Here is a 26,110-nt window from a genome sequence, read left to right as displayed (position 1 = left end):
TAAAGGTTGTAATACATTATGTTTCTTGTCAGTTCTTCGCATGTCTTAAACTGGAGTCAGATTGAAATCATTTTATGTGCTCATCATTTAAAAGCCTCCATGCTTGATACTGTCCCACTTTGTAACCTTGCTGTCCTGTGGCCTGAAGGTTCAAGCAGCATTTATGCCAGCGTCTTGCAGACCCAGGGTGTAAGATGTCCTGATGCTATTTTTATTGAGCACTGCCACGAGCCATTGATGAGTCTTCATCTTGGCAGACTTTACAGCTGTCTCTCATCCGCATCTTCCAGTAATGTCTGATCAGTGTGAATGCCATTATTACCAGGATCCCAGGAGAGAGCTGGGATTAACAGTTTTATGACGAGAAAGGCATTTTACTTTTACTAGTTGCTTTGGTTGTATCCTTTATGGCAATTAAATATTGTTGCGCTGTAAAATTAAGTAGTGTTTTTTTTTAGGACGTTTCCAGGTTCAGTGTGATTTACTTATTATTCTACAAAAATAAATGCTAACTGACCTAAACAACTTAACCATTTATTTACCTCAAATATTACGGTGAAGATGATAAACCTTCGCCATATGTAAATTAACGTGTCACATATAAAGACGGTATATTTCCGAGAGAGAGGGAAAGAAAGAGAGCCTACAGGAAGAGCTATTGGTTATATACAAATCCAGGTACATGAAAGTGAAAACTAAGTTTTTAATTAGTTTCTGCCTTACATAAAAGCCCTCAACGTGATGGAAAAGGAAAATGCAAAGAAACTTCTTAATATTGTAGAAGAATATAATTTACATGAAAAGCCCTCAGTCTTTCCGTTATTTATTATATTTATTTATTTATATTATTTCCATTCTCTTTCCTTGTATTTTCCGTATTGTCTTGAATACGCACATGTGCCTTTTTTTTTAGTATTGTAACGATTCCAATGCAATGTTGTTTATGCATTCTTGATCAATAAAAAAAAAAAAAAGGAAGAGCTACTGATCACGTGAACGCACCAGCCAGGAAGTGGCCTATGCGCACTGCTCTCAGGTTTGGCCGGGCAGCAGCAGTGTATTTTGTCCCAAACAAAGTAGGACTCACGCCGCAGAGGCCGAATGATACGAGCAGACTGAGCAGCGTTTCAGTTTATGTATTTAGTTTGAATCTTTAATATCAGTTGTTCAAAGTTATCAGAAATGGGTCCCGGATAAAAGGAAGATTCGAGAAACGCCGTGAACTGCGGGTGGTTTCGAGTGTGGGCAGCAGCGCTGCGGCCCGCGGCCGTGAAGGAGCTTAGCAGCCGGGAGAAGCAGGAGCCATTGTGTGTCAGGAACGGAATTCAATTCTCGCCCAATTGAAGCTCCGTAAGTCTCCAATTTTGATATCAATTATACTTTTGCATGGTTTTCACAGGCTGGCGTCATGTTTCACGAGTTGTCATGTTGTGTTAGTTGTGTAAAATATTGGTCGCCATATCAACCGTTTCGTGTCAGCTAGCCTTAGCCTGATGTGGCTAATGACATTAGCTTCTCGAAGACTGGGAGCGTTTGATTGTACGAACTGTCCTGCGCTCTGCTGAAAGACCGATCAAGTGTTGTGATCTTAAACGAAGTATATAAGCCCCCTGACACTATGCAGTAGTAATGTAGGTTATTTATAGACAGTTAAGCAAACATAGCTGATTTATATAACGTTACGGTCAATATATAACTTCAACCCCGATGTGCCGCAGAAGAATTGCTTTGTCCTGCTCTCCACAATGTTGATCAGGTACATTAAAGTAACGTCGTTATATTAACTAAATATTGTAGGTCCGATAAAGATAATGGATTAGAACCAATCTCGAGAATATACTATTCGTGAAGCGATACTAACAGGCAAATGTCTCAAAGCGACGGGCACCTGACACCTCCAAACACCTGTGCCATAAACTAAACGAACCTCTCAGTCGGCTGGCTAACTCACCAAGCTAACAACTTACTAAGCTAACAACTCAGCGCACAGGGAGGTACATTGTTAAGCGTGCTAGCTAGTTCAATGAACTCCAGTCATGTTTTTAGTAATTATGCTGTTCTGAACGCCGAGTAAAATGGCTGATTTAGCTGTTGTGTCATTTGACTGTCAGAGCTAACAACTGGCTGTTTGTATGCTAAGGAAACGATGCAAGGCTCATTGTCGGTCTAGTAAGGCTAATGTGCTATGTGCAACTATATGCTTTCTTTTGTAAGACACTATCTTAATGTTCACGACTCTTTAGCAGTATTTGAAACCTTCTCTTGATTGGTTTGTAGGAATAAACCACTCTCTCCCCCTCCCTCCCTCTGAGATTGTGTTACAGTGTGTGTGTATTTGTATTGGACAAACAAGGCTGTCATGATTAACAGAGTTATTCAACTTTACACTGTATTTGACTTTGCTAACAGCACATAACGATGCCAAACAATGATTGAGATAACTATTAGTGTCCCATCTTGCTTATTGAGTGTCTTTCTTGAATGCCCTCCTCCGCAGGTCCCCATCCCTTACTACCCTTCCTGATTCAGTTCTGGGAGAGTTCAGACCAGTATCATCGCCAAGATAGCCGGGCCAGGCAGAAAGAGGCACACCTCAGATCCAGACCCCAGCAGCGGTAGTGATTCCGGCGACGGGCGGCCTATTAGTGCCAAGTGCCTGAAGATGGCCAGCAGCGGTGGTAGCGGTGCAGCTGGTAGCGAGACAACGGGCCGTCGTGGCGGGGCTCAGCAGCGAGGAGGCAGTGGTAGGGACAACAGCTCAGACCTGTACTCCAGTACCAGTAAGAAGAAGCAGAAGGACCGGGCCAATCAGGAAAGCCGAGAGGCCAAGAGGGCAGCCGCTGCAGCAGTAGACGGGGTTATTGCAGAGGTCAAGAAAGGTAAGTAGGACTCAAGGCGTTGTGCAACTAACTTGGATGTAGGCTCATTCATCATTTTGTTTACTCATTCAGTAAAAGGGAGCAACTTTATAGACAAATATTTACTGAAAGTGTTTGGGTTTTTTTCACTGTCTAAATTTATATAATGCAAAAATGCAAGGGCATACATGTATGATCATTTGCATTACATTGGAGTTTATAGACCTGCTTGACAATTGTTACATACCTGTGTTAGCACAGAGGTGTATTTTCTTGTACATTGAAAATCTAAAAAGCACTTGGCATTTCTATATTTTTTGCCCTTTTCAAATATTTTCTCCTCCCTTGCTTTTGTCGGTGCATTGCTAGGCTTATTTGCACAATCAACAGAGGATGATTGTGAAGCTGATGACAGAAGAGTGTATTTTGTTGCACATGTCCATGTGGTCAAAATCTCCACAGGATGAACACTACTTGTTTTGGAGGAATGTTTATACAAGTTGATCAGTTTTGTTTGACATGCTTACTTGTGCTGCCAAGGCATTTCTCATCCTTCAGGTGTTATTCCACTTGGTGGCAGTAACACGGCAAGAAACAGGCCATGTGTCAAACAGGGATGTAATAATCCAAGGCTTTTTAAAAGGCAGTTTTGCAAATGTTTATGAGGAGGGAAATGTAATGAACATGTTTATTAGACAGCAAGAACACATATTGAGATTTGGTGAGAAACACTGAATGCAGAACTTTTGTTTGTGTTGACAAATTCCATGTGTCCCCTTTAAAAAAAAAATATATATACATTTGTAGTTTGTAAACAAGGGCTGCACGGTGGTGCAGTGGTTAGCGCTATTGCCTCACAGCTAGAAGGTCACTGGTTCAAACCGTGCATGTTCTCCTCGTGCGTGCGTGGGTTCTCTCCGGGGTCTCTGGCTCCCTCCCACAGTCCAGAAACATGCTTGTAAGGTTAATTGGTAATGGATGGCATGGATGCCATTTAGTTGTTCAACAGCAACCATGTGTACCTAATCTTCTTGCTGAATAAGAAGATATACTGCTGTAATATGCCGCGTGTATTTGCATAGTAAACAAAGCATCGTCAAATTACATTTGTGTATAAGTTAAGGAAAAAACGCATTTCCAAAACTGCCATGAAAACCTGCCAGAAAGCATGTGTCTGACAAACTGAACTTATATTAGATTCTACATATTCCAACTCAGTTGGATGAAAATGTGCATGGACTACTGTTTTCACCTTCACAATTCACCCTGTTCATTTGTCTGTCATGTAGCTGCTTCAGCAGATAACATGTAAATTAGTGAAAAATTAAAATTAAATTAGGTCTCATATCTGTAATGACCAACTTCCGAACTACCCGCTGACCTCTGCTTATCAACCCAGAGAAAATTCAATACATGGAGTGAAAAATGTATATATTTCTAATTATTGTGGTTCCAAAAAGTTGAATTCATATTTTGAATATAAATGTAATAATTGTATAACAAAAGATCAATACTTCTGCATCTTTGTATTGATACAATATTGCCACACAAAATTTCACATTATAATGCTGTAACGATTTCTCCCCCCACCTCTAAATGTACAGATTCAGTTCTTCGCTGATTTTGAGATTGTCATCCATACTATGCATTTACTCTCATCACTGTTTTAAACTGACTGGAGCTTTTGTCGTGCAAAACACACGTTTTTGACAGAATCACAGACAAGGTTACGTCTTGCTTGTGCAGTAAACACTGATACACAATGAGAAGTGTTTAAGAAGTTGCTATTTGTGCTACATATTATTAGTAAATACACATTATTTTGCTGGTGCTTCACTTTCTGGGTGGATCTTTATGTTTGATAATGTTGGTCTTGTTTTGATGTTTCAAGTACTTCACTGTGTTTATGTTGTCACATGCTGAAGTGCTCTCCTATCTGGGAGACCTGGTTCTGTCAAGGCCATGAGAGGGCCCTCAAACTCTCATCTGTCTATACACCATCTTCTTCAATACCTGCAGTCCGGCCAGTACACCTTATGTGAACTACAATTAGGTGTGGTGACAGCACGTGTCTCAGTGGTTGTTTTACTTGGCAGTCATTTGTGCTTCTGTCAGCTGTAAGAAATTGTTGGGCAAACAGTTTGTAGTGGTAGGAATTACAGCTATACCAATCGGCATCACCATTAAATATTTTGTCCACTAGAGCGCACTGACAAGCTATTTTCAACTATAAAATGTCCCACTTGGTGTGTATCTTATTCCAAATGTAAACTACCTAAATTTATCCGTGTCGAGATTGATGTGTTTAGATATGACAGCTATTGGCTACGTCAGTTTGACAAAGTTGAATCTGGAGCGAATCATAGAGGGAGGCGCTGTTTATTAACATGGAGATGGCGGACAAACAACATGCAGAAAAGGACTCAGGCTCAGACCAAGCTAAAATGGAAACTCAGTACTTTTTATTTACTTTTTATGTCAAGTATTTAATTCACACAGGATTATCCTAAAATAGGCTTTAACAGGTGGTTATTTCATACAGAGTAATTATTTGTTAAATAACCAGAAAACATGACGATCGTGATATACATATATCGTTATCGAGATATGAAAAATCCTATATAGGATTTTGGCCATAGCCCAGCCCTAATTCGAACAAATTCCATATCGTGTTGAATTAATTTAAACTGGATTTTTTGGAAAGGTGACAGCCCTACAACATGATTATCATGGAATATTGTCTGTTGCCACTGATAGTGTTTCAATGCTCATATGTAATTGTTGCGCTTTCCTAAATGAGGTAATATTTATATTTGACTGTTCATTACACTCTGACATTTTCCTGTCGGTACAGTTCCAGACTGACTGTCCTCACACCACAGATATTATAAACAATGTTGGAAGCTGTACAGGAAACAATATCACAGTGTAGTAGTCCACCATTTGAGACTAAGGATATAATGTGTTAAGGATTATTCACGTGTTGGATTTAACTTCAAGATTGTATCAGCAATTTATGTAAACTTATCTTGTTGTGTCCTTAGTTGGATTTTGCAATAATCATATATAAATAAAACAATACTACTCAACTTAAAGTTAAAGTACCTTTATTGACATGCAGTTGTAATACTTATAATATAATCCAGACCAGGTGCAGATAGAAATGTTAAGTGCACTGTTTAAGTATAATATTTTCTTGTGCAACTAATGGACTTTCTGGCATCAAAGCATTTCATTGTGCAAATAATGTGTTGATATAATGAATGATGAGGCAGTGTGACTTTTTACCCAGTCATGAGTGTGTACTTTAGAGTACTGTGGTGTAGCTGACCTGGAATCACCAGCTGGAAGGGATTGGATGTTGCTTCTGACCTTTCTAGAGCGATTTGAGTTCGAGGGGTTGAACGAGAGTGCAGTAGCTGCGGTGGGAAAGTTGAGGCTCTCTCTCTAGTTGTTGTTTAAGGCTAAATTGAAGCATGAGTGTGTACATGACTCCTTTGCTGGAAGGGATTTTAGCTTTTACACTCCTGGAATGATATTTTATTTTAAACCCCTGTTACGACGTTGAGGTCACAATGAAAAATGGTAAATGTTTTCTGTTTGTTTTTCACGGTGTGTCATGCTGGTGATTCTATGTTAAAGGCATGTGTCTGGCTTGGAAGCATGTTGCTGTCATTTGTTTACTGGGTTTACAGTTTGTGCGGCACAGATAATTTTAGATGTCCCATCTGCTGTATTCGCTGTACTTTGTGCTTCAGTCCGTGCCTGAGCGCTCTGGCCTGACCCACTTGAGCATATGGGTGCATTGGTATGCCATAAGTGAATTTAGGAGCAGGTGCATTTCAATGTGTGTCTATATTCTCTCAGTGTATTATGTCTACAGTATGTTCTCCAGTGATCTAACTTAAAAATCGAATTGACTTTCTTCTGTTGTTCCGTGTGGGCTTCTTCTTCATTCCCTGCATCCATATTTGCCAGATGGGATCGAATGCTCTCTCTATTATTAGATCATGAAAAAAATAAAACTAACCCGATGTCGATTTTGGCTCAGACCTGTGACTTACAGACTTACTTTAGAATGAATTGTAGTCATGGTGGAAACGGGAACTACAATTTAATCAAGTTCCTTCTCTGGTTTTACACACATGTAACTGTCTGTTATCTTTGTTTTCAGATGTGTTTGTGGACTGGAAGCAAAACGTCAATGAAGTGACTGTCAGACTGCGCTGTGGGGAGGGGGTGCAAAGGATAGAGGATATCAACACAACCTTCACTGATACACACTGCCATGTGTGCTTCCCAGGTAAGTCATAATACAGCATGTAACATGTAAAGAAACTGTTAAATAAAAGACATAGGATTGACAGTATTAAAGTATGTTCAGACCAAAAGCAAAGCAGATGTTTAGCACAGTGTGATAACATTAGTGCTGTCAAAATTTGCCAAAAATGACGTTCGATTATTCCTTCTAAAAAACACAAATGTTAGAATTATGCCAATATCTATTTTTGCACAATATGTCCACAAGAGAAATCATTGATATATGGGATGATTGCCATGTTATGCTTTCAGCATATTTTTTGAGCATGCCGTACCTTTAAGGTTATTCTGTAGAATATTCTGGAGAGTATTTGTCATTGTTTTGGAATGTTGCACTAATAATAAACATACATTTGCATAAAGGAAGAATATTTGTCCATTCCCATGTTGATAAGAGGTTTAAAAACTTAAAAAAAATATCTATATTAAGGAAAATTTACAACAGCTAAAAATTGTGCAATTAATTTGCGATTAATCAAAAGTTAACTATGGACAACCATGCGATTAATCGTGATTTAATATTTTAATCGATTGACAGACCTATTTTTAACATATAAAGTGACGTCTGTAACAAGAGAGTGCACGGGAGGACATACGAGGCAGCCTTAGCTTTTTTATTACAATTTGGTAGAATTTAGAATATTCGTTGACAGCCCTAGATTACATACGAAGTCAATGCATAAATGCAGATTTGCACCAGGCAATGCAAATCATAAATATTTGCATCATTTGCATATTCATCAGAGTACAAAAATATACTCAAGCAAGATATTAGCATGGCCCTGTGTTGCGAGAACCTACAAGACATTCTGTCAGAAATGGTTGAGCCAAACACAATTTTAAAAACAAGCATTTTTTAGGTTGTTTGTTTTCCTCTTGCAGAATTGCTGTACGTGACAAAGCATGAATTCTTGCTTTTCATAAATCTGGATAATGATGTTTATTCTGCACTGCATTTCTAACACTGTAGTTCATTAGATAACAACTGACATGTGGCTTGATAGATGCAGTGTGTCTGCTACTCACCAGAGATGGATTGAAAGGCGGTCAGCTGCTGAAACAGAACGCTGGTAGTTTCTATCCATGATATCCTTTTACCACAATGAACCTTACCTTGCTGACAGAAAATCCACCTGGGCACTGGTCAGCCTCAAGTAGCTGGAAGCAGCAGTCCTGTATGACAAAGTCAAATTAACTGAACTGTTTGCAACTTGGACTGAGGTTATGAACCCAGGCACAACGGTGTTTGCTTTTACAATGTATCTGTTATGGCTTACATTTGTCTGTCTGCTTTGCTTATGGTCTGAACAAATCCTTTGGTAAAAGAACAACAAATGAATAACAGACACAATTGTGCAATTCCTCTCCACAGTTTGATTGTTTTAACTAAAGCATACTGTGTATGTTAAAGTCTTTGTCTGACTCATATTTCTTGTCTCTTTGCATTTTTACCATTCAAAATGAGACCAGTTCTTCGCCTAATAACATCTGAATGTTATTGTTTTCCAGATGGACGTGAGTGGAGATGCCAGTTGCAGGAGGAAATTGAGGCCTCATGTAGCAGAGTCCAATACAAAGAGAAGGGAGGTTTCCTGCTAGTCATCATGCAGAAGAAGATTCCTTTTCACATCTGGCCTTCGCTTAAAGTGAGTCACTATTTAATGTATTTGATTTTAGTTTTGAATGGCAATGGCTTTTGTTAGTGATAAAATGGTTCTGTTTCTGTATGCCCTGTTTCAGTCCAACAAGAAGGAGAAAGAGGCAGTAAGCACAGAGACCAAAAACGACAAGGAGCTGGAGATGAAGTCTGTTGCCTTGGATTCATCAGAGATACCCAAACTGTCATCCTCGCAGCCTTCCTCCTCACATGCTCACAGTGAGTCAAGACGCAGTGGTGGCAAAGCTGTCAAGCGCTGCCTTAAAAACAAACCAGTGGGTGACAAGGCCACTACGGACTCTGTAGGAGTGAAAAGTGGAGCTGGAGATTGCTCAGCCACCAGCAGCAAGCCTGTCACTGTCACGAGAGGCGAGCAGGAGCAGCAGCCACAGGAACCCAGTGCTAAGCGCACTGTTGCACGGCTGCCAAAGACCACCAAGGAGGCGGATCCCTCAGCAGCAGACAGAGACATACAATCTGTCAAGTCTACAGAAGCCAATGGTAAAGCTCCACTCACGCACCTGTCCGCTGGTCGGAGCCCGCAAACGCAACGCAGAGAAGGAGACAACAAATCACAGAGACTAGACGGTGAAAAGGAACAGAAACCAGGAGCTACTGTCGCTGCTCCTGTCAGCCATACCAACAAAACTCAGGTGAGGAAAACTGTAAATATTTGGTTACTTATCTGAACATAGTTCACTTATTTTTTAACCGTTGTTGTGACTTATTGGTGGATTCTCAAAGAGAATTTTAAAGTCACTATCTATCGCTGAATGAGGTAACACAATGGTGATTGAGCATATGGCCCACTGATGAAAGACTTTGCATTTGCAGTATTACAGACTGGGTGTCTGGTGCAATTTTCACAGAAAAAATGGCTAGCGGTGCCCAGTTAGTGACGCGTTTTCCATCACCCAGCAGTGTTTGGTCTGCCAGACAGGGTAGGCGGAGCTAACTATCTACTATGGCTGAAAGAACAAAGAAAAGATCAATGACTTCAGATAAAACTTCAAAAATAAGTGAAAATCCAAAGAAAAAAACAAAGTTGACGCTCAGATGAAGGCAAACATGCAACACTGTCTGGATATCTGGGAAGTGCTCACACAACACCATTTATCGCCATAGAGAACGGAACTAAGACCTTCGAGGTCTGAATATTATCTAGCTTATAATACCAAGCCACACAATAAATTATGTTATTCTCTAAAATTATAAATCACAAACAAACAAAACATGGCAGCCCCTTTTTCTTCCAATAATCTCACTTATTTGCTGTGAAAAATGTTTTTAATTACAGGGCAAACACTTTTTTATAATGTTCATCCACTTTTTGAAAAACTGGCAAAAACTTGGCAAAAACTGGCAAAGACTTGGCTCATCCTGGCTGTCGCCAATGAGTCTAGTTATGCTTGAGGTTTCTGTCTGTGAAAAAATGTTTAATGAGGGTAACCTTTATCATGAGATAACCTTTGTTTTGATTTGAGACTATATAAACACAGATTGATTGAATGAATTATCACATTCCACATCCCGGAAATCAGAGGGCCCTATAGATGTCATATATATTGATAAATGACTACATTTTTTCATACTTAGAAGTAGATGATTCTCAGACTGACTGCATTGAACCTTTAGAAAACCTTTATAAGCTAAAACATTATTTTATCTGATATGAGTGATTTAAATTATTCTTGGTATAAACATATTTTTCTAAGTATTTTTTTTTTAAAAAGCAATCACAGTTTCCTTCAATCATTGAGCAGTATGATTTAGTAAGATTACAGCCAATAACACCATCAGGGCTGTGTGGGCTTTGGTCGCTTTGAGTTTCCCTAGACCTTGGAAGAGACTTCATTATTACAGCGAGCAAACACCCTTCCTTATTACTGCACCTTCAAATCTCTTTCTTCAAACAACAGCTTGGGGAATGAAGGAGACTATGCCTCTGTCTGGTCTGTGTAGTGTAGTCTGTGAGCTGTCAAAGCATCAGTGCAGAAGCTTCAAAAGCACATTATACTATGCATTAACATGGTGTGATATAGAATACTATGGAAAAGTTTTACTCTCTTCTCCTTGATAACTACGGTGATGAGAGAAGAAAGGGTGTAGAAACCCTGCCAAAGGTGCAGGTATTAGTTTAACCTCCAGTGCCTCTTAAGCACTACAAAGTGAAAATTCTGCTCTGGAGATTTGTTTAATGTCTTGTGTCTTCCTAATTCAGGTGGAAGAGAAGCAAAACCAGTCTTCTGACAGGTCCGGAGCAACAGCACATGGCAGTGATAGCCAACCAGCAGCTCCCGCCAGCACCAGCGACTGCCTCAACCCTGTCAGCTTCAACAAAGAGGTGGACTCTCCTGAAACGCTGGGAGATAAAACTGACTCTGAGCCAGAGAAAAAGCCTGTTGAGCAGGAATCGGAGCAGGATACTCTGATCCGCCAGCAGCTTCCAGAAAGGGAGGCAGGTTCAGTACCAGCTGTTGGCGTGGCTGCCAAACAAGGAGAGTCACCCAGTTTAACCCAGAGGCATGGCAGTTTTGATGGAGAGGAGAAGCGGGACCAGTCGAAGGAGGAGCCTCCTCTGGAGTTAAAGCAACAGGAAGGTTAGTTAAGAGGTTCAGAGGCTTAGAGGTTGAATATTAACATAATTTTGTGTTTAAATTGTCATTGCTGATACAAAGCAATTGTTTCCCAATGGATTTATATTTGTAAATTGTTTTTGCTCTTCAGTTTGACAGCACTGATTTATTCGGCCATTATTAGATTTTAACAACTGTAATAACTTCCTGCAGCCCCAGAGCCGATGGTCAACCTGCAGGTAGTGAAGAACGATTCGTACGAGAAGGGCACAGACCTCATGGTGGTAAATGTTTACATGAAGGGGATCTGTAGGGACACAGCCAGGGTCATCTTCAGGGAACAGGACTTCACCCTCATCTTCCAGACGAGGTAGTGAATGTTAATATTCTACCAATAAAAAAAAAGATTGTTATGCTGTTTCAGCATGTATTTCACAAACAACCAGTAAACAATCTTTCTGTCATCTTTTTACAGTGATGTTAACTTTCTGCGGCTTCATTCAGACTGTGGACCAAACACAGTCTTCAAGTGGCAAGTCAAACTCAGGTAAATGTTGCAGTCATTGATGCCTGTAATGTGGTTATCAGCTTCAAAGTCTTAAAATGGGGAGTCAGTTGAAAAGAACAGAGATTGCATATTTACATTTCTGTCTCAATCATCTCTCCCGTGCCTCAGGAACCTTATCCAGCCTGAGCTGTGCAGCTACGCCTTCACCCCGTCCCGACTGGACATCACCCTGAAGAAGAGGCACAGCCAGCGCTGGGGTGGTCTGGAAGCCCCTGCCACACAAGGTGTGCTGCCGGGCTTCTACTTAATTAATGATGCATATGTTAACATACAGAAAATATTCAGGTTTTATGCCCTGATTTATAAAAAGACAATATTCCTACTAAGGCCGGAGATGTACTTGCTGCTTTACCTTGTGTTCGCGTACACGACTGGCTGCGTCATAAACGTATTTGTTCTCATACTGGTCTATGCACTACGTGTGTTACTGGAGGATACCTCTAGAGGGCACACCAGAGAGCTCAGGCCGTATGCAACTACTGTATGTGCAGAAAGTAAAAAACAGATAGGCAACACTCAAGGAGGTTACCATTATGCTAAATCTGAGATCACGGCAGAAAAAGTGGCAGCTCTTATGAGTTCGGTGGACAGAACTGCACAGACGTAACAGTCCCAGACTTGTTTCCATGTAGTTTTGCAGGTTCCTACGTCGACTTCTAAAATGGAACTTATCCGTCTCCAGCTCTTTTGACAGGCATGTTTGTCTCTCTGCAGTGGTAATGACACATCATACAGATGTGGATTATTACGTACTTTGTCTATTAGCTTGTCTTGAGGGCTTTTTGCCATTGTTGTCCCTTCTGTTGTGTTGACCTTGTCACATCCCCTCTGCCTCTACACTGCCCCACTGTTCATCTGCATACTGCATCTCGCGTACGTGTGGCGTTAATTTTTGAGGATGTGCACAGCCAATGCTCCAAACAGACGCAGGGAACATGGGACAGCCATCATGCGCACACAAACGCGCCTCTTTGGCCTTAGAACAACAGTGTGGAGACTGCCTTCCTCCCATTTGTTCAACCATCTTCTGAAAATGATCAGTGTTGCAATATTTAGCTTGTAGAAGACTCAGCTTGTATGCAGTTAGTGCATGGGCAAGGATACCCTATTTTTTTGCTTTTTACAGAGTTAGATTTATTAATTGCTGTCAGGATGTGTGGAGAAGTTAAATGTATATGGCACTAAATGCTTCTACAATTAATGGCCAACCCTAGCTTTAACATGACTGTATACTTTTTCATGGGAAAATAAGCTATATGGACCAAAACCTTTTTGTATACATGGTTATTCCTGCTATAAAGTTGGCCATTTTGCTGTCGGCCTTACGTGGCCCCTGGAAGAACTGCAGTTTTTGGCACTTTAATTTTGTCTTCCTTTTGCTGCCCTGGAGATTCCCAAAAATGGAAACATAGTTTTTAGAAAAAATGTCCCGATGAAAAGTCCTTAGATGATATAAATTATACAGTTATTCGCCATCTTCTTACCACAAGCTCCATTGTCCTCTTTTTAAGGTGCAGTGGGTGGTGCAAAGGTGGCTGTGCCCTCCAGTCCTGCCTGCTTGGAAAAGAGCCAGCCCGGCAGCAGCCAGCACAGCCTGCCAGCCAAGGAGGAGCCTCCAAGGGTCGGGGAGGAGAAACCCAAGGCCCCTAAGGCCTCACCTAGAGTGGAGGATGGTGGTCTGGATGCTGTAGCTCCTCGTTCTGTCTCTGAGCATGTTTCCATCACCAAGCCAGAGCCCACTGTCACCACGGTCAGTAGAAAGATGCATGCTTATCTAAACCTAAGAGATGACTCATGTTGTTTTTGCACTGATTGTTTTGGTATTATCAGATTAGCAACCTATAATCACTCTAAGATTAGAGAGATGAGAACAGAAGAGATTTTGAAACTATAAATGTTGATGTTTGTTTAGTTGTTGAACCAAACAAGATTTTGAATTGATCTGATTTGTTGAACCGTGTGTTCATCTTTCCTGTCTCAGCCGAAACCTACCTGCATGGTGCAGCCTATGACTCATGCGCCTCTTGCAAGCAATGAGCGCCATGAAGAAGAGGAGGAGAAGAAGGTGTGCCTGCCCGGCTTCACGGGATTGGTCAACCTCGGAAACACCTGCTTCATGAACAGTGTCATCCAATCCCTGTCCAACACCAGAGAACTCAGGGACTATTTTCATGGTAAATAGTATGGTTGTGTGAGCCATAGTAAAATACATTCACATTAATACAGGTATATTTAAATGCCTTTCAGATAAGAAGTTGGTTAAGCCAATTAAACTTACTTCTTACTAAAATTCTACTATGATGATTTTCCAAGTGTCCTCGTTTGTGTATATACATGTAATAATATCCCAGTTACTTCTTTGGTTGATGTCTTGTTCTATTAACTCACGCCTGTGTCCTCTGTCCCCCTGCAGATCGAGCATTTGAGGCAGAAATCAACTGCAATAACCCGCTAGGAACAGGAGGCAGGCTAGCTATCGGCTTTGCTGTGCTGCTCAGGGCCCTTTGGAAAGGGACACATCATGCTTTCCAACCCTCAAAACTCAAGGTATACAGGCAGCACAAACAGATTATCCACATGAAAGATGTTCTAGATACTTCTTATTGTTTAGAAGTGTTTTCATTCTCTCTTTGACTTAATTGAGTCTTCCTTCCGGAAAAACTTGTTTATGCCGAATGTAGAAAGAGGACAATATGATTCCAATTATTAGAATATGTTTTCATTTCTCCTCTCCCTTCTGCTCTGTTTGTTCATTTGTATCCATGTAGGCAATTGTGGCCAGTAAAGCCAGTCAGTTTACAGGCTACGCCCAGCACGACGCCCAGGAGTTTATGGCTTTCCTGCTGGATGGGCTTCACGAAGACTTGAACCGCATCCAGAATAAACCTTACACAGAGACGGTGGACTCTGACGGACGGCTGGATGAGGTGGGTGTTTCTCTCACCTGTAAGATATATAGATATTTTGAAGTCTCTGGCAGAAAATGCATGGGAATTACTGCTGTTATTATTTTTCTTTTCTTTTTAAACACAAGTATAATAATTTATACTCAGGTTGTGAAATAAAATATATGGGTTGTGAAATAAAAGCTACCATTCCTCCTAAAGCCTACTCGAGCTCTGGCCTCATGAGATCTTCTGTCTGTTGGTGTAGGTGGTGGCGGAGGAGGCATGGCAGAGACACAAGATGAGAAATGACTCCTTTATAGTGGACCTCTTCCAAGGCCAGTTTAAATCCAAGCTTGTGTGCCCCACATGCTCCAAGGTAATGCACAATAACTTTCCACCAAATGTTTTTGTTTTTTGCTGCATTGCTGCAGGATGCTGTTAAAATATGATTTAAAATAAAACTATAATAGTTCGAGCCATCGTTCTATTTGTATGGAAAGGAGAAGACTTCAGGCTGTCCATTGTGCATTTTGTCACATCGTACGTTTGTGGATGGTGACGTTACATTATGGTATTTGTAGTGTAAAACTTAAAGGTGGCAGGGAATGCCAGAGATCTTGCAGAGGGAGACTGTCGTTGACATAATCCTGTGTTGATCTAATATAAAACCAAATTAGGTCGAGCATAATTTACAGGTTGCACAGATTAAATGATACTAATGACTTCATCTTCGTTTTCTCCTCTTGCTTTTCTCTCTCTTTTTTCAGGTGTCCATCACCTTTGACCCTTTCCTCTACCTGCCTGTGCCCTTGCCGCAGAAACAAAAGGTGCTCTCAGTTTTCTACTTTGCCAAGGAACCTCATAAAAAACCCATCAAGGTAAGATCGAATAATTTTTCTGTCTTCACGTAAACAGTCATACTACTCACACTGCCAATCAATAATGTAATGCAGGAATGTGTTTATTTTCTGATGAACTGTAAAGATATATTTCAATGTGAATTGCTTTCTAATGTACTGTAATGTATTTGTGTTTTCAGTTCTTGGTGAGTGTGAGCAAGGAGAACTCCAGCACTGCTGAAGTCCTCGAATCTATCTCCAGGAGTGTCCGGGTCAAACCAGAGAACCTCAGACTAGCAGAGGTTAGGGATTTGAAATATTCCAGATGTCATTCTCATATTTGTTAATATTGGAATTATCCTTATTATCCTTAGCAATTATAAGGCATGGATACGGAAAAATTAGAGATTCCTTACTTAAAAACACACTTCTTCTTCTCAGGTGGGGAAGAATCGCTTCCACCGCATGTTCCTGCCGTCCCATTCCCTGGACACAGTGTCCTCCTCCGACATGTTGTTCTGCTTTGAGGTGCTTTCCAAAGACATGGCCAAAGAGAGAGTCGTATTGCTCAGAGTGCAGCAGGTAATAAGGAGAAAAAAAACTCCCTTTAACATTTTTAGAGCAGTTTTAATTTGTCAGGGTTTAATACATGTGTTGCCATTTGCTTGCCCTACAGAGACTGCAGGTACCTAATATCCCCATCTCAAAGTGTGCTGCCTGCCTGAAGCCTCCAGTATCTGAGGAAGACAAGCTGAAGCGCTGCACTCGCTGCTATCGTGTGGGCTACTGCAATCAGTGAGTTCTGCTAGAGAATACTGCTGCAGCCTCGAGCAAAAGACACAAATTTTATTCAAATGTACTCTGCGGCATCTGTTATTTTCTCCCTAAATGAAATACATTAACTTTGCTCTGAACATTTTAACTCCCATCCCAGAGCTTGTCAGAAGACCCACTGGCCCAATCACAAGGCCCTGTGCCGACCCAACACCGAGAATGTCGGCCTGCCCTTCCTGGTCAGCGTGCCGGAGTCTCGGCTCTCTTATGCCCGTCTTACCCAGTTACTAGAGGGTTACTCCAGGTATGCAGTTTATCCTTTTTTAATGTCAATTGAGAATAACTTTTGGTATCACTCACTTGAGTGAGCTCACAATGTAACGTCTCTCTCTGTGTGCAGGTTTTCCGTCAACGTGTTCCAGCCTCCTTTCCAGTCAGGCAGGACATCCCCCGAAACCCCTCAGAGCCGGGACCTTCCCCCGATGCCAGCTGGCTCTCCTGATGAGCCTGGGCCCGGAGCTGAGGCCATGGGTGATAGCAGTACTGAAGGATCAGCTGATCAGGAGTTGGAGAGCCCCTCTCTGCTGCCTGAATCCCAGGCAGAATGTGCTCAAGCTTCAGCCCCCAACTCTGCAGAGTCAGAATCCCTCTCCTCCTCCCAGACCTCACTCTCCACAACGCGGACTACAGATTCAGGATTCTCTGAGCCAGTCTCCTCCACCTCCTGCTGCTCTCAGGACCCTCACGCTGAAAAAGAGACTTCCTGTGAGAAAGCAGTGCGGCCAGAGGGTATTAACAACTATAACATATAAACAAAGGTCTTAAATGCTATTGTTACCCTTTTCACATGTTATATATTTCTCATTCTTACCACTGTCCTTGCAGCTGCAGTAACAGGATATCAGCATCCAAGTGAGTCAGCATCAGGTCATGGCAGTCAGTTTTACATAGCTCTGCTGGACTCTAACAGCAAGGAACAGAGGCTGGATGAGAAAGGTACGTTTTATGGATTTTGAATAATAATAAAAAAACCCAATTGTTTCAATGTTTAGTATTTCTGTCAAAGAGATGCTGATTTACTTATATCCTGTAGATATTTTTAAGAGTGTTATGGGGTGGGGATGCAGTGAGTTTTTCCTCATCTCTCGATAGACTATAAGCTTTTTTTACTGTGTGCTGCTACTTATAGAAATAAAATAACACTAGCATTGTTTTTCTCCATCCCCTCCTACCCCTACTAACCCCTCTGCAGAGGATGCGCTGGAAACACTCCCCGAAGATGCAACCCTGGAGCTGGTGTGGAAAAACAATGAGCGTCTGAAGGAGTACGTCCTGGTGAGCTCCAAGGAGCTGGAGTACGAGGAGGACCCTGGCTCTCTGAGTGAAACAGCCAGAGCAGGACACTTCACCTTGGAGCAGTGCCTCAACCTCTTCACAAAGCCAGAGGTGCTGGCACCAGAGGAGGCATGGTAGGAATCGTTTCTATCTTTGTCTCTGCTGTTTCTTTCTTACTTCCCACTGTGCAGGGTTGCATTAACAACATTTTTCAGTAGTATATTTAATCTCCAGAGAATTTACTCATATTTTCCAGTTGGATTGGCCATGGGCTTTTTTCACAGCTGACATTTTTACTTCTAACAGGAGGAACAGTACAGGTGTTACTATTCACTTAAACAATGGTTCTGTTCTATTCAGGTGTCTAAGAAAGCCATGATAGGCAGTCAGCATGCACACAACCAGGACCGTGAAATTGAAGCAGCTAAATGGAATACAGCCATCATTAATGCTACTATAAACAAACACCTGCGCTTTTCCTTCTGTGATATGCTAAAAAGTCTTCTGTGAAGAAGGCCTGCACATCAATAGCATATAAACCCAGCCCAATAGTTAATATTCTCTGTCTGTTTTTCAGGTATTGTCCAAAGTGCCAGCAGCACCGAGAGGCCTCCAAACAGCTGCTGCTGTGGCGTCTGCCAAACGTTTTGATCATCCAGCTAAAACGCTTCTCCTTCAGGAGCTTCATTTGGAGGGATAAGATAAACGACATGGTTGACTTTCCCGTCAGGTAAATGCAGTTGGAAGATTTATTTCCACCACATTTTCCTCTGTTGCACAACGCTCATTTTTACTAACTTCTACTTGTCCTCTAGGAATCTGGATCTGAGTAAGTTCTGTATTGGCCAAAAGGATGAAATGCAGCAGCCCCCTGTCTACGACTTATATGCAGTCATTAACCACTATGGAGGAATGATAGGAGGCCACTACACGGCCTACGCTCGCCTGCCAAGTGACAAGAACAGCCAGCGCAGTGATGTTGGTGAGTGTTCAGTCAACAAGGTTAATTCAAATCTGTTGGTAGCTCTGATAAATGTTACATCCTTCCTGTTTGTTATTCCATTCAGTATAGATAAGGCTATGGGCCACAACCTGAACCATGCATTTTTTTAACGGTTTCATTCCTTATCAAAAACTTGCATCAAAAACATGGAGAGGAAACACTTTCTAAAGTTTATCACACGAAACTCTCTCAGCCACACTGGTTTATGCAAGACGCATGTTTGTTAAGAACTTGGTGGCTGTAATTCAAGAAAAAATAAAATTGTATAAATCCATTATAAACTATAATAAGTGTACTGTCATGGTTATATTTAATTTTAAATGAATAGACACTCGTCACAAAATGTGCTTCAAACTTTAAACACACAAATCGGAGTTTAAACTGAAAACAAGGGATCTGTGGGGAAAATACAACACAATCTGGGAAATATTCAAACTGATTTCTTAGAGCCCGAGTCAGGAACAGACTTAAGACACAAGGGCACAAACAGCTTTACACAAGAACGGTTTGTTTTCACAGGCCATCACCATAATAAACAGTGAAAAGTCCTTTCGAGCAAATTACCTTTTAACAATGAATTTAAGAATAGTGTATATGACATGTATAAAATACGATCGCTTTCCTTTTTAGACTGTTTGCCTTCATCTGAGCATCAAATTTGTTTCTTTTTCTTTGGATTTTCACTTATTTTTGAAGTTGTATCTGTAGTCATCCATCTTTTCTTTCTTTGTTCAGCCATAGTAGATTACTGTTTACTCGCAACACTTGCAGAGACCGGAAAAGCAACCTTAGCTCCGCCTACCCTCTCTGGAAGACCAATCACTGCTGGGTGATGGAAAACGCGTCACTAACTGGGCGCCGCTTGTCATTTTTTTCCAGAAGGTCGCACATGACACCCAGTCCGTAATGATACTATATACTGCAAATGCAAAGGCTTTCATCAGTGGGCCAAAGGCCATTTATTTAAATGAAAATCTTGGAGATTATCACTTTAATATCATCCTATGAGACACTAAAATTCCAGCAGGATTTATATACAGTATGTAAATAGTAAACTGTACATAACAACCCACTTCATGTATGTACATTCTATTTTTATATATACCAATCTGTTATCTTTAATCATCTTCACTAAGCTTTGTTGACCTTTTTATTTGGTCTGTCTTTTTTATCTTTCAATTAATTGTGTTTTGGAATTGTTAGTCAAATTAGACTTACTTCATTGCTAATACAGTTGAATCTGATTGTTCTTTTCTCCTGCTCTGTTGCCACCCACCCTCGCTGTCCCACAGGCTGGCGTCTGTTTGATGACAGCACTGTGACAATGGTGGAGGAGAGTCAGGTGGTGACGCGCTACGCCTATGTCCTCTTCTACCGACGCCGAAACTCCCCCGTGGAGAGGCCGCCTCGCTTCCTTAGGCCTATGGGAGCCGAATCCCCCACTGCTGCAGGAGCGACCGCCAGCCAGGTGAGGGCCCCACGATAATAAGAGACTTCCTTATATTCATTTTAATTTTCATTATTTACCACTTTACATACAGCTTGTTCTACACACATTTCTGCTCATCAGAATCTAATTAAATGGCTTGATTAAAGCAACATAGTCCAAGGTTTAATAGAGAGTGTTAGATGATGAAGTATGTTTGGAAATTATCTTGACGGCACAATTAGTTCATGCAATTAATGTGTTCCTCATCACTGTGCCAAAATAAGAATATCTATTTGCATATACATCCCATTAAAATGAGGATTTCACACGTGTTTATTCTTCATGATACAGAATCATATCGTGACTGCTATGTTGAGCAATCTGTCCTAATTTTTCAAACGGAATTGTGAGTCTTATTTTGTGTCTGTTGTTGAAGTTAACAGTATTTGGCAGATCTTATGAAAGAAGTCTGTGTGTTCAGTATCTCCGAGTAATGATGTGTCATTTCAATTAGTTTTGACACGAGTTCCAGCAGTGAAAACCCTATTAAGTCCAGACCAGTGGATTCATAATGTAATGATCAATCACCGACATGGTCAGTTAATCTCAAAATAACAATTCTAGTTGTCAGGCAAAATTTGCATTTTCTGATCAATCATTTTTGTAGCTTCAGTGGAATACACTTCTGTAACTTGGTAACAAGAGAGAGCTATAAAATGGTTGTCAGCATTTGCATAGGGAATAACAGGATGAATGGTTCTCCTGTAAAATCAAACGACAAAACCTTTTGTAATTTAAAATTGGGGAACTTTATCAGTTTTACAGTTAATGTGGTCAAGTCAATCATCAACTTAAACCATGGGAATTGTTTTCTGATATGTACCAAGTGTAGACAAGACGGGTAAAAACACACATTCCTCGCGATGCGGTTTGTCAGGAAATAGTTCTCGTGCTTCTGATTTACTCAACTGAGTGTTTACTTTTAGATCAATTAATTTCCTCCATGTTTAAACATGTGATACCTAAAAAAAAAAAAAAGCCTCTCAAATGTCCAAGTTAGCCCTAAACAATCAACAGTGAAGGCATGTAATCGACTCATGACAAACAAATCTCTGAAATCACCACGGCTGATCTGAAGCTGTGAGGTAGAACACCTAATTGTAATGGTAGTATTTGTTAGACCATGCCTTTTCCCAGAAGCTGACACCGGTTTCCGCCAATCGCAGGCCTCTCTTATATGGCGGGAACTGGAGGAAGAAGAGGAGGGGCTCGACGAGAGCCCCCCCGGACTATTCCGCTCTGTGCTGCGAAGGGGACAAACGCCAAGGAACAGAGATGAGGAAGACGAAGACAGAACTGAAGGGTCGGTGCGACGGCACCGCAGGCGGAAGATGTCAGACTATCCCGACGATGACTGTGTGCGATATTTTGTTCTGGGCACCCTGGCAGCCATGTTTGCTCTGTTTGTTAATCTGGTCTATCCTCTCCTGTACAAATCTAACTGGACCTGAGAGATGGCTGGTCTGTCTAAATGTTGATTTGGAGGAGTTCAGAAAACTAAATGTGGGTATGGTTAAAGAAGGAGAGGTTAGATAGGAAACTTAGGAATACGCAATTTAGGTATTAATACTTGAAGAAATTAAGTGCATATATAACTTTACGTGGCAAAACCCTTTAAAATACTCACTTTAAAGTAAGACACTGAGGTTAAAATGTCAGCAATACTGTCATCCTCACCTCATAAGAAAACCTTGTAGTTAAAACTGCAGAATGGTACGGAAGCCTTTAGCGACATGCATCCATATATTTTATTTATTTCCTGTGATAACGAGTTATTTCTGGTCATTTTCCCGAGATCTCGACTTCTTTATCACGAGATAACAACGCGGCACATAACGTCAGATGATCATAACTCGTATCCCCTGAGTTGTAAAAGCACAAAACAAACAGAAACAGGCTTAACTTACCTCATTAGTGTGGGCAATGGCAGAATGGCATGTCCTGGTCTGTTAAATCATACTGACCAGCCACTTGGTTTGTTTTCCAGATCGCCAGAAAATTATTCCGTTGTTGCAAGAAAACCAGCTTTGTTATCCAGAGATAAAGAAAAATAAGTAGAGATCTGGAGAAAACGACCGGAAATAACTCGTTATCACCGGAAAACTGAGTAAATAAAATGTATGGATGCATGTCCGCTAAGGGCTTCCGTAGAATGGTGATAGGTTAACAGTATCATATTTTGTTGTGTTAATTTTTCACTACATTGCCTCTATGCCTTGTATTGACTCTTGCTTTCAGTGTATTTGTGCTTTTCAAGTCATTTACAGTTTTTAGTGTTCAATTCAGAAATCCTGGAGCTACCGGTATGTTGTTTTGGGGGTTATATTCATTCTTGATCTGGTGCATTGTTGGTGGACAAATAGGGCCATGAGATATGTGTAAAGCTCTTTAAAAGTTTGGCCCTTTTTAGTTAACATACTTTTGTCTGAGAACTTATATACATTAATGTATAAAATGCGTATCAGCAGAAAAATATGACAAAAAGAACCGTACTCACGAGCGTCAGATAAAGCCATTGTTGAAGGCCGCCTTCTGTTTTTATTGCACTACGCTAATAATAAAATAAATGCAAATCAATGCAGTATGAATGCAATATAAATGGAGTATGTGTGAGAAGAGGCACATTATTAGTGATTCATTTTAAATGCTGAATCATGAAGCAGAGAACGCTCTATAATTTGTGACCAATCGCTGTTGCCTTTTTATGAGCTTAAATAGAATGCAAATGGATTTATAGGCATTAAAACGTATATTGCGTCCAGCCATCTACATGTTTTTTAATGTCTTCTTATAGCAGTATGTATTGTAGGTGACTGTAAATGGATATTTTTTTTATTTTTCATTATGTTTGTCTTTTGGTTTGAATGGAAAAGTTTGTTTTAGTCGCTTGATTCGCTGAAGAAGCAGGCTTGTCACAGCCATGTTAAACCAGGAGTCCCATCCACCTCTGAATGTAATGTTTTCAATGTTAATGTTTTCAAATGGAAAGCTGAAAAAAAGTTGTTGATTACGGACAGTTTTGGAGCTCTAAATATGAACTGCACATTAAACTGAGTACAGTTCCTGCTGCAACATAGAAAGTCTTCATGAGATGTTCAACAAAAATTCTCGATGACTTCAGGATGATTTTCTTGCATGGTGAACAGTCAGCAGCTTAAATATAAAGGGTTGCAACCCCTTTTAAAGTCTTCTGGTACTCCAAACTGTCCATATCAGGTCTTTACTCTGCTGCTGCAGTGATTGTAAGTGTTCGTGGGTCTCAGGGAAACATCAGTGCTCTTCTAGTATCGAGGCAGTGTACAGCGTCCCATGATTGCCTTAAATGCCCGGGATAGCTCAGAGCACTGTCAGACTGTGTATACTTGACTCAAATATATGCAAAGCTCGACACACACTACTTTGAAGTGTTGAGGTAAATCTCCCAGTACACAACATAAACAGTTGAATTTAAACTTTAAGGGTTTTTTCAGCACAAGCTTTGCTGTTTATTAATGTCTACATGCTTTTGAGTTTTTGTTGCGTTGACTGGATTTTAATGGGCCTGACTGAAGGGTGTAATTATTTATGTGTGTGTAGTCTGCTGTAAAATGTTAATTGGAAAAAGTAATTGAGACTTGAGTTTGCTAATGACTGAAAAATGTCAAGTACTGTATTTAAAAGAAAATCTTAACCTATTTTAATGTCCGCAATAATGTGTGTAGATACCTCCGTCTAAATGCTGCTTTCTTATATATAAAGCTATGTACTCCTTTTGGAAATAAAATATCCACCTCTTTATATTCTGCATGTATAATTTATTAAGCCATGTTACATCATCACCATTTTCTCCAGACATCTGAAATCTTCCAGAATACTAAACAAGCACGATTTACCGTTACCCCTGGTTTATTTTACAGGCCTCTAGCCAGTCTCTATTTGGGCCAGACCTGGATCCCGAAGGACCGCCTACGCTGACGCCAGAGGTTCCTTCTGACCTCTTCGCCCACTCTGGAGAGTGTGCAGCGCCATCCTACAGCAACATGGAGGAGGTGGACTAGTCATGGTGATGCGACTAAAGGCATATCGGAGCTGATCCCGGTCCTGAGTGGAAGCCGCTCTTCAGCTGGAGACACATCAGTGCTCTTATAGATCTGGTGTCATTAAACGCTGCAATGCTAGAAGACGTGGATGTGGTCTTTAAGGATTCGAAAGACCTTCAGATGCACATATAGATGTGTACTAACTAGACCCTCACATCATTGATATACTCACAATGTACTTACCCATCGATGAACCCTTAACAAGCTGTATATGTAATACCCATTCAGTGCATATAGTCACACACAGAGGCTAACACTTGTCAATAATCCCAGAGCTCCTGTTAGCGGTTCATTGTAGTGCCCGCTACAAGAGTTGATACTAAGAAGCGTAGTTCAGTGGAGTGCGTTCCAGGCGTCCACTTCCTTTGCAGTCTGGTTGCAAGATAAAATCTGTTAACTTTAACCAGACACGTTAAACCCAGGTAAAAGCGATGGATGATTATTAGACTAAATATGGAAGTTTGAGTTAAGATTGTTAAAATGTGAGTACATTTTTTCCCCTTTTTTTGTGTTTTGTTTTCTCAAGGTATTCCCTGGTTTGATTTGTTTGTGGCAGGCTTCTCTGTAACCTGGATTGGAGTTGTAGCAAATGATGTAAAAAGAATAAGGAATGTGAGACTGGTGCTGACCTGCTGCTTTTTTTTATACAGAGGGCACATGCTGTTTCTGTTTTTTGTTGCTTTATGAATTTCGTTTTTTCGCTGTTGTGCATTGTTATTGTTTTTTCTCTTTTTCTTTTTGTACTTGTTTAGATATTTAATCCTGTGGATGCAATTTGTCAAAAGGCTTCAGTATAAACTGAAATGTGCATGACTGCATGTTGATACAGGCTGTAACCCCTGGCTACATTTTAGTTATTTCAGTTTTACGTGAGTTGTCCAGTCTCACCCCTCCCTCTCTTTGTTATGGACTGCGTATATAAAGTGGGGCTCATTAAGAATACTGCTGTGGATACATATAAATGGTTAATATAAATAAAAACAATTTGGGAAACTGGTAACATTAGTGTTGTTTTTACAGATATGTAAGATGAGACAACTATTCTACTATTATAAACATGTCGAAAGATGCCTGCCAGATATTTAAAGTTTAGTGACAATTGTGTCTGGATTATACAGACCTATGAGTGAAAACCACAGTGAAGTATTTTGCCCAGAGGAGCCACAATGGTACCAGATTCACAGTTGGCAGTTGTTTTTTCTTTTTTGTGTTGTCATTCATTTGAAATGTGTTTGGTAATATGCCGAAAGAGTGCTGAAGAGATGAGCTAATATATTGATTCATCAACATAAATCTTTATTTTCACTTAATCAAGTGAAGTATTCATCATTCAAATAAATGTTAAGTGGAAAATGGTAAGTGCACTTATAAAGTGCTTTTCTAGTCTTCAGACCACTTGAAGCATTTTACATTACATATCACATTCACCTTTTCATACACTGATAGCAAAGGCTACTGTCCAAAGTGCCAATCTCCAATCCTGCATGCTCAGTCACGCACCGATGCCTTTGAAAATAATTTGCGTTTCAGTGTGTTTCACAAGGACACTTTGACATGAGGACTACCGCAGCCAGGGATCAAACCGCCAACCTTTGGACTGAAAGACGACCAACTCTACCACTGAGCCACAGCCACTCCATATGATAAGATTTAAACAAATAAGACCAGAAAGAGGGAACAGACCCTTCTCGCCACAAACATGCACAACATTATACAAATATACA

At 40.6% G+C, this 26,110-nt stretch overlaps 1 protein-coding gene across 5 annotated transcripts; it reads left to right on the top strand.

Annotated features, from left to right (window-relative positions):
* Nucleotides 1-1,088: 1,088 nt before the first annotated feature.
* usp19 (ubiquitin specific peptidase 19) lies at nucleotides 1,089-25,614 on the top strand. Of its 5 annotated transcripts, none has more exons than XM_069659557.1 (26): nucleotides 1,089-1,350; nucleotides 2,498-2,879; nucleotides 7,033-7,161; nucleotides 8,688-8,824; nucleotides 8,919-9,488; nucleotides 11,057-11,435; nucleotides 11,625-11,781; nucleotides 11,887-11,958; nucleotides 12,088-12,203; nucleotides 13,497-13,729; nucleotides 13,961-14,153; nucleotides 14,393-14,526; nucleotides 14,748-14,906; nucleotides 15,133-15,243; nucleotides 15,635-15,745; nucleotides 15,907-16,008; nucleotides 16,148-16,288; nucleotides 16,383-16,501; nucleotides 16,641-16,784; nucleotides 16,881-17,269; nucleotides 17,366-17,476; nucleotides 17,733-17,949; nucleotides 18,393-18,545; nucleotides 18,631-18,797; nucleotides 20,111-20,286; nucleotides 24,204-25,614. In XM_069659557.1, exons 2-26 carry the CDS (start codon nucleotides 2,663-2,665, stop codon nucleotides 24,342-24,344), a joined length of 4,578 nt encoding a protein of 1,525 aa, XP_069515658.1. In that variant the 5' UTR covers nucleotides 1,089-1,350; nucleotides 2,498-2,662; the 3' UTR covers nucleotides 24,345-25,614. The 5 variants fall into 5 exon arrangements, with proteins under 5 accessions (XP_069515658.1, XP_069515657.1, XP_069515656.1 ...); XM_069659556.1 differs by having other exon boundaries at nucleotides 11,625-11,784; nucleotides 13,491-13,729; XM_069659555.1 differs by lacking the exon at nucleotides 24,204-25,614 and adding an exon at nucleotides 21,474-22,127.
* Nucleotides 25,615-26,110: the final 496 nt, after the last annotated feature.

This window comes from Semicossyphus pulcher, unplaced genomic scaffold (assembly GCF_022749685.1).
Source record: "Semicossyphus pulcher isolate SPU_LCO1_2020_fin unplaced genomic scaffold, fSemPul1.0.p SCAF_13, whole genome shotgun sequence".
Taxonomy (NCBI): Eukaryota; Metazoa; Chordata; class Actinopteri; order Labriformes; family Labridae; genus Semicossyphus; species Semicossyphus pulcher.
The sequence above is the reverse complement of the archived record's forward strand: the minus strand, read 5'-3'. Positions and strand labels throughout refer to the sequence as shown.

Coding starts and splice junctions, on each gene's coding strand:
- usp19 (XM_069659552.1), top strand. CDS start 2,663: ATGGCCAGCAGCGGTGGTAGCGGTGCAGCTGGTAGCGAGACAACGGGC. Junction 7,162..8,687: donor CTGCCATGTGTGCTTCCCAG/GTAAGTCATAAT, acceptor ATTGTTTTCCAG/ATGGACGTGAGTGGAGATGC. Junction 11,785..11,886: donor CTCATCTTCCAGACGAGGTA/GTGAATGTTAAT, acceptor ATCTTTTTACAG/TGATGTTAACTTTCTGCGGC.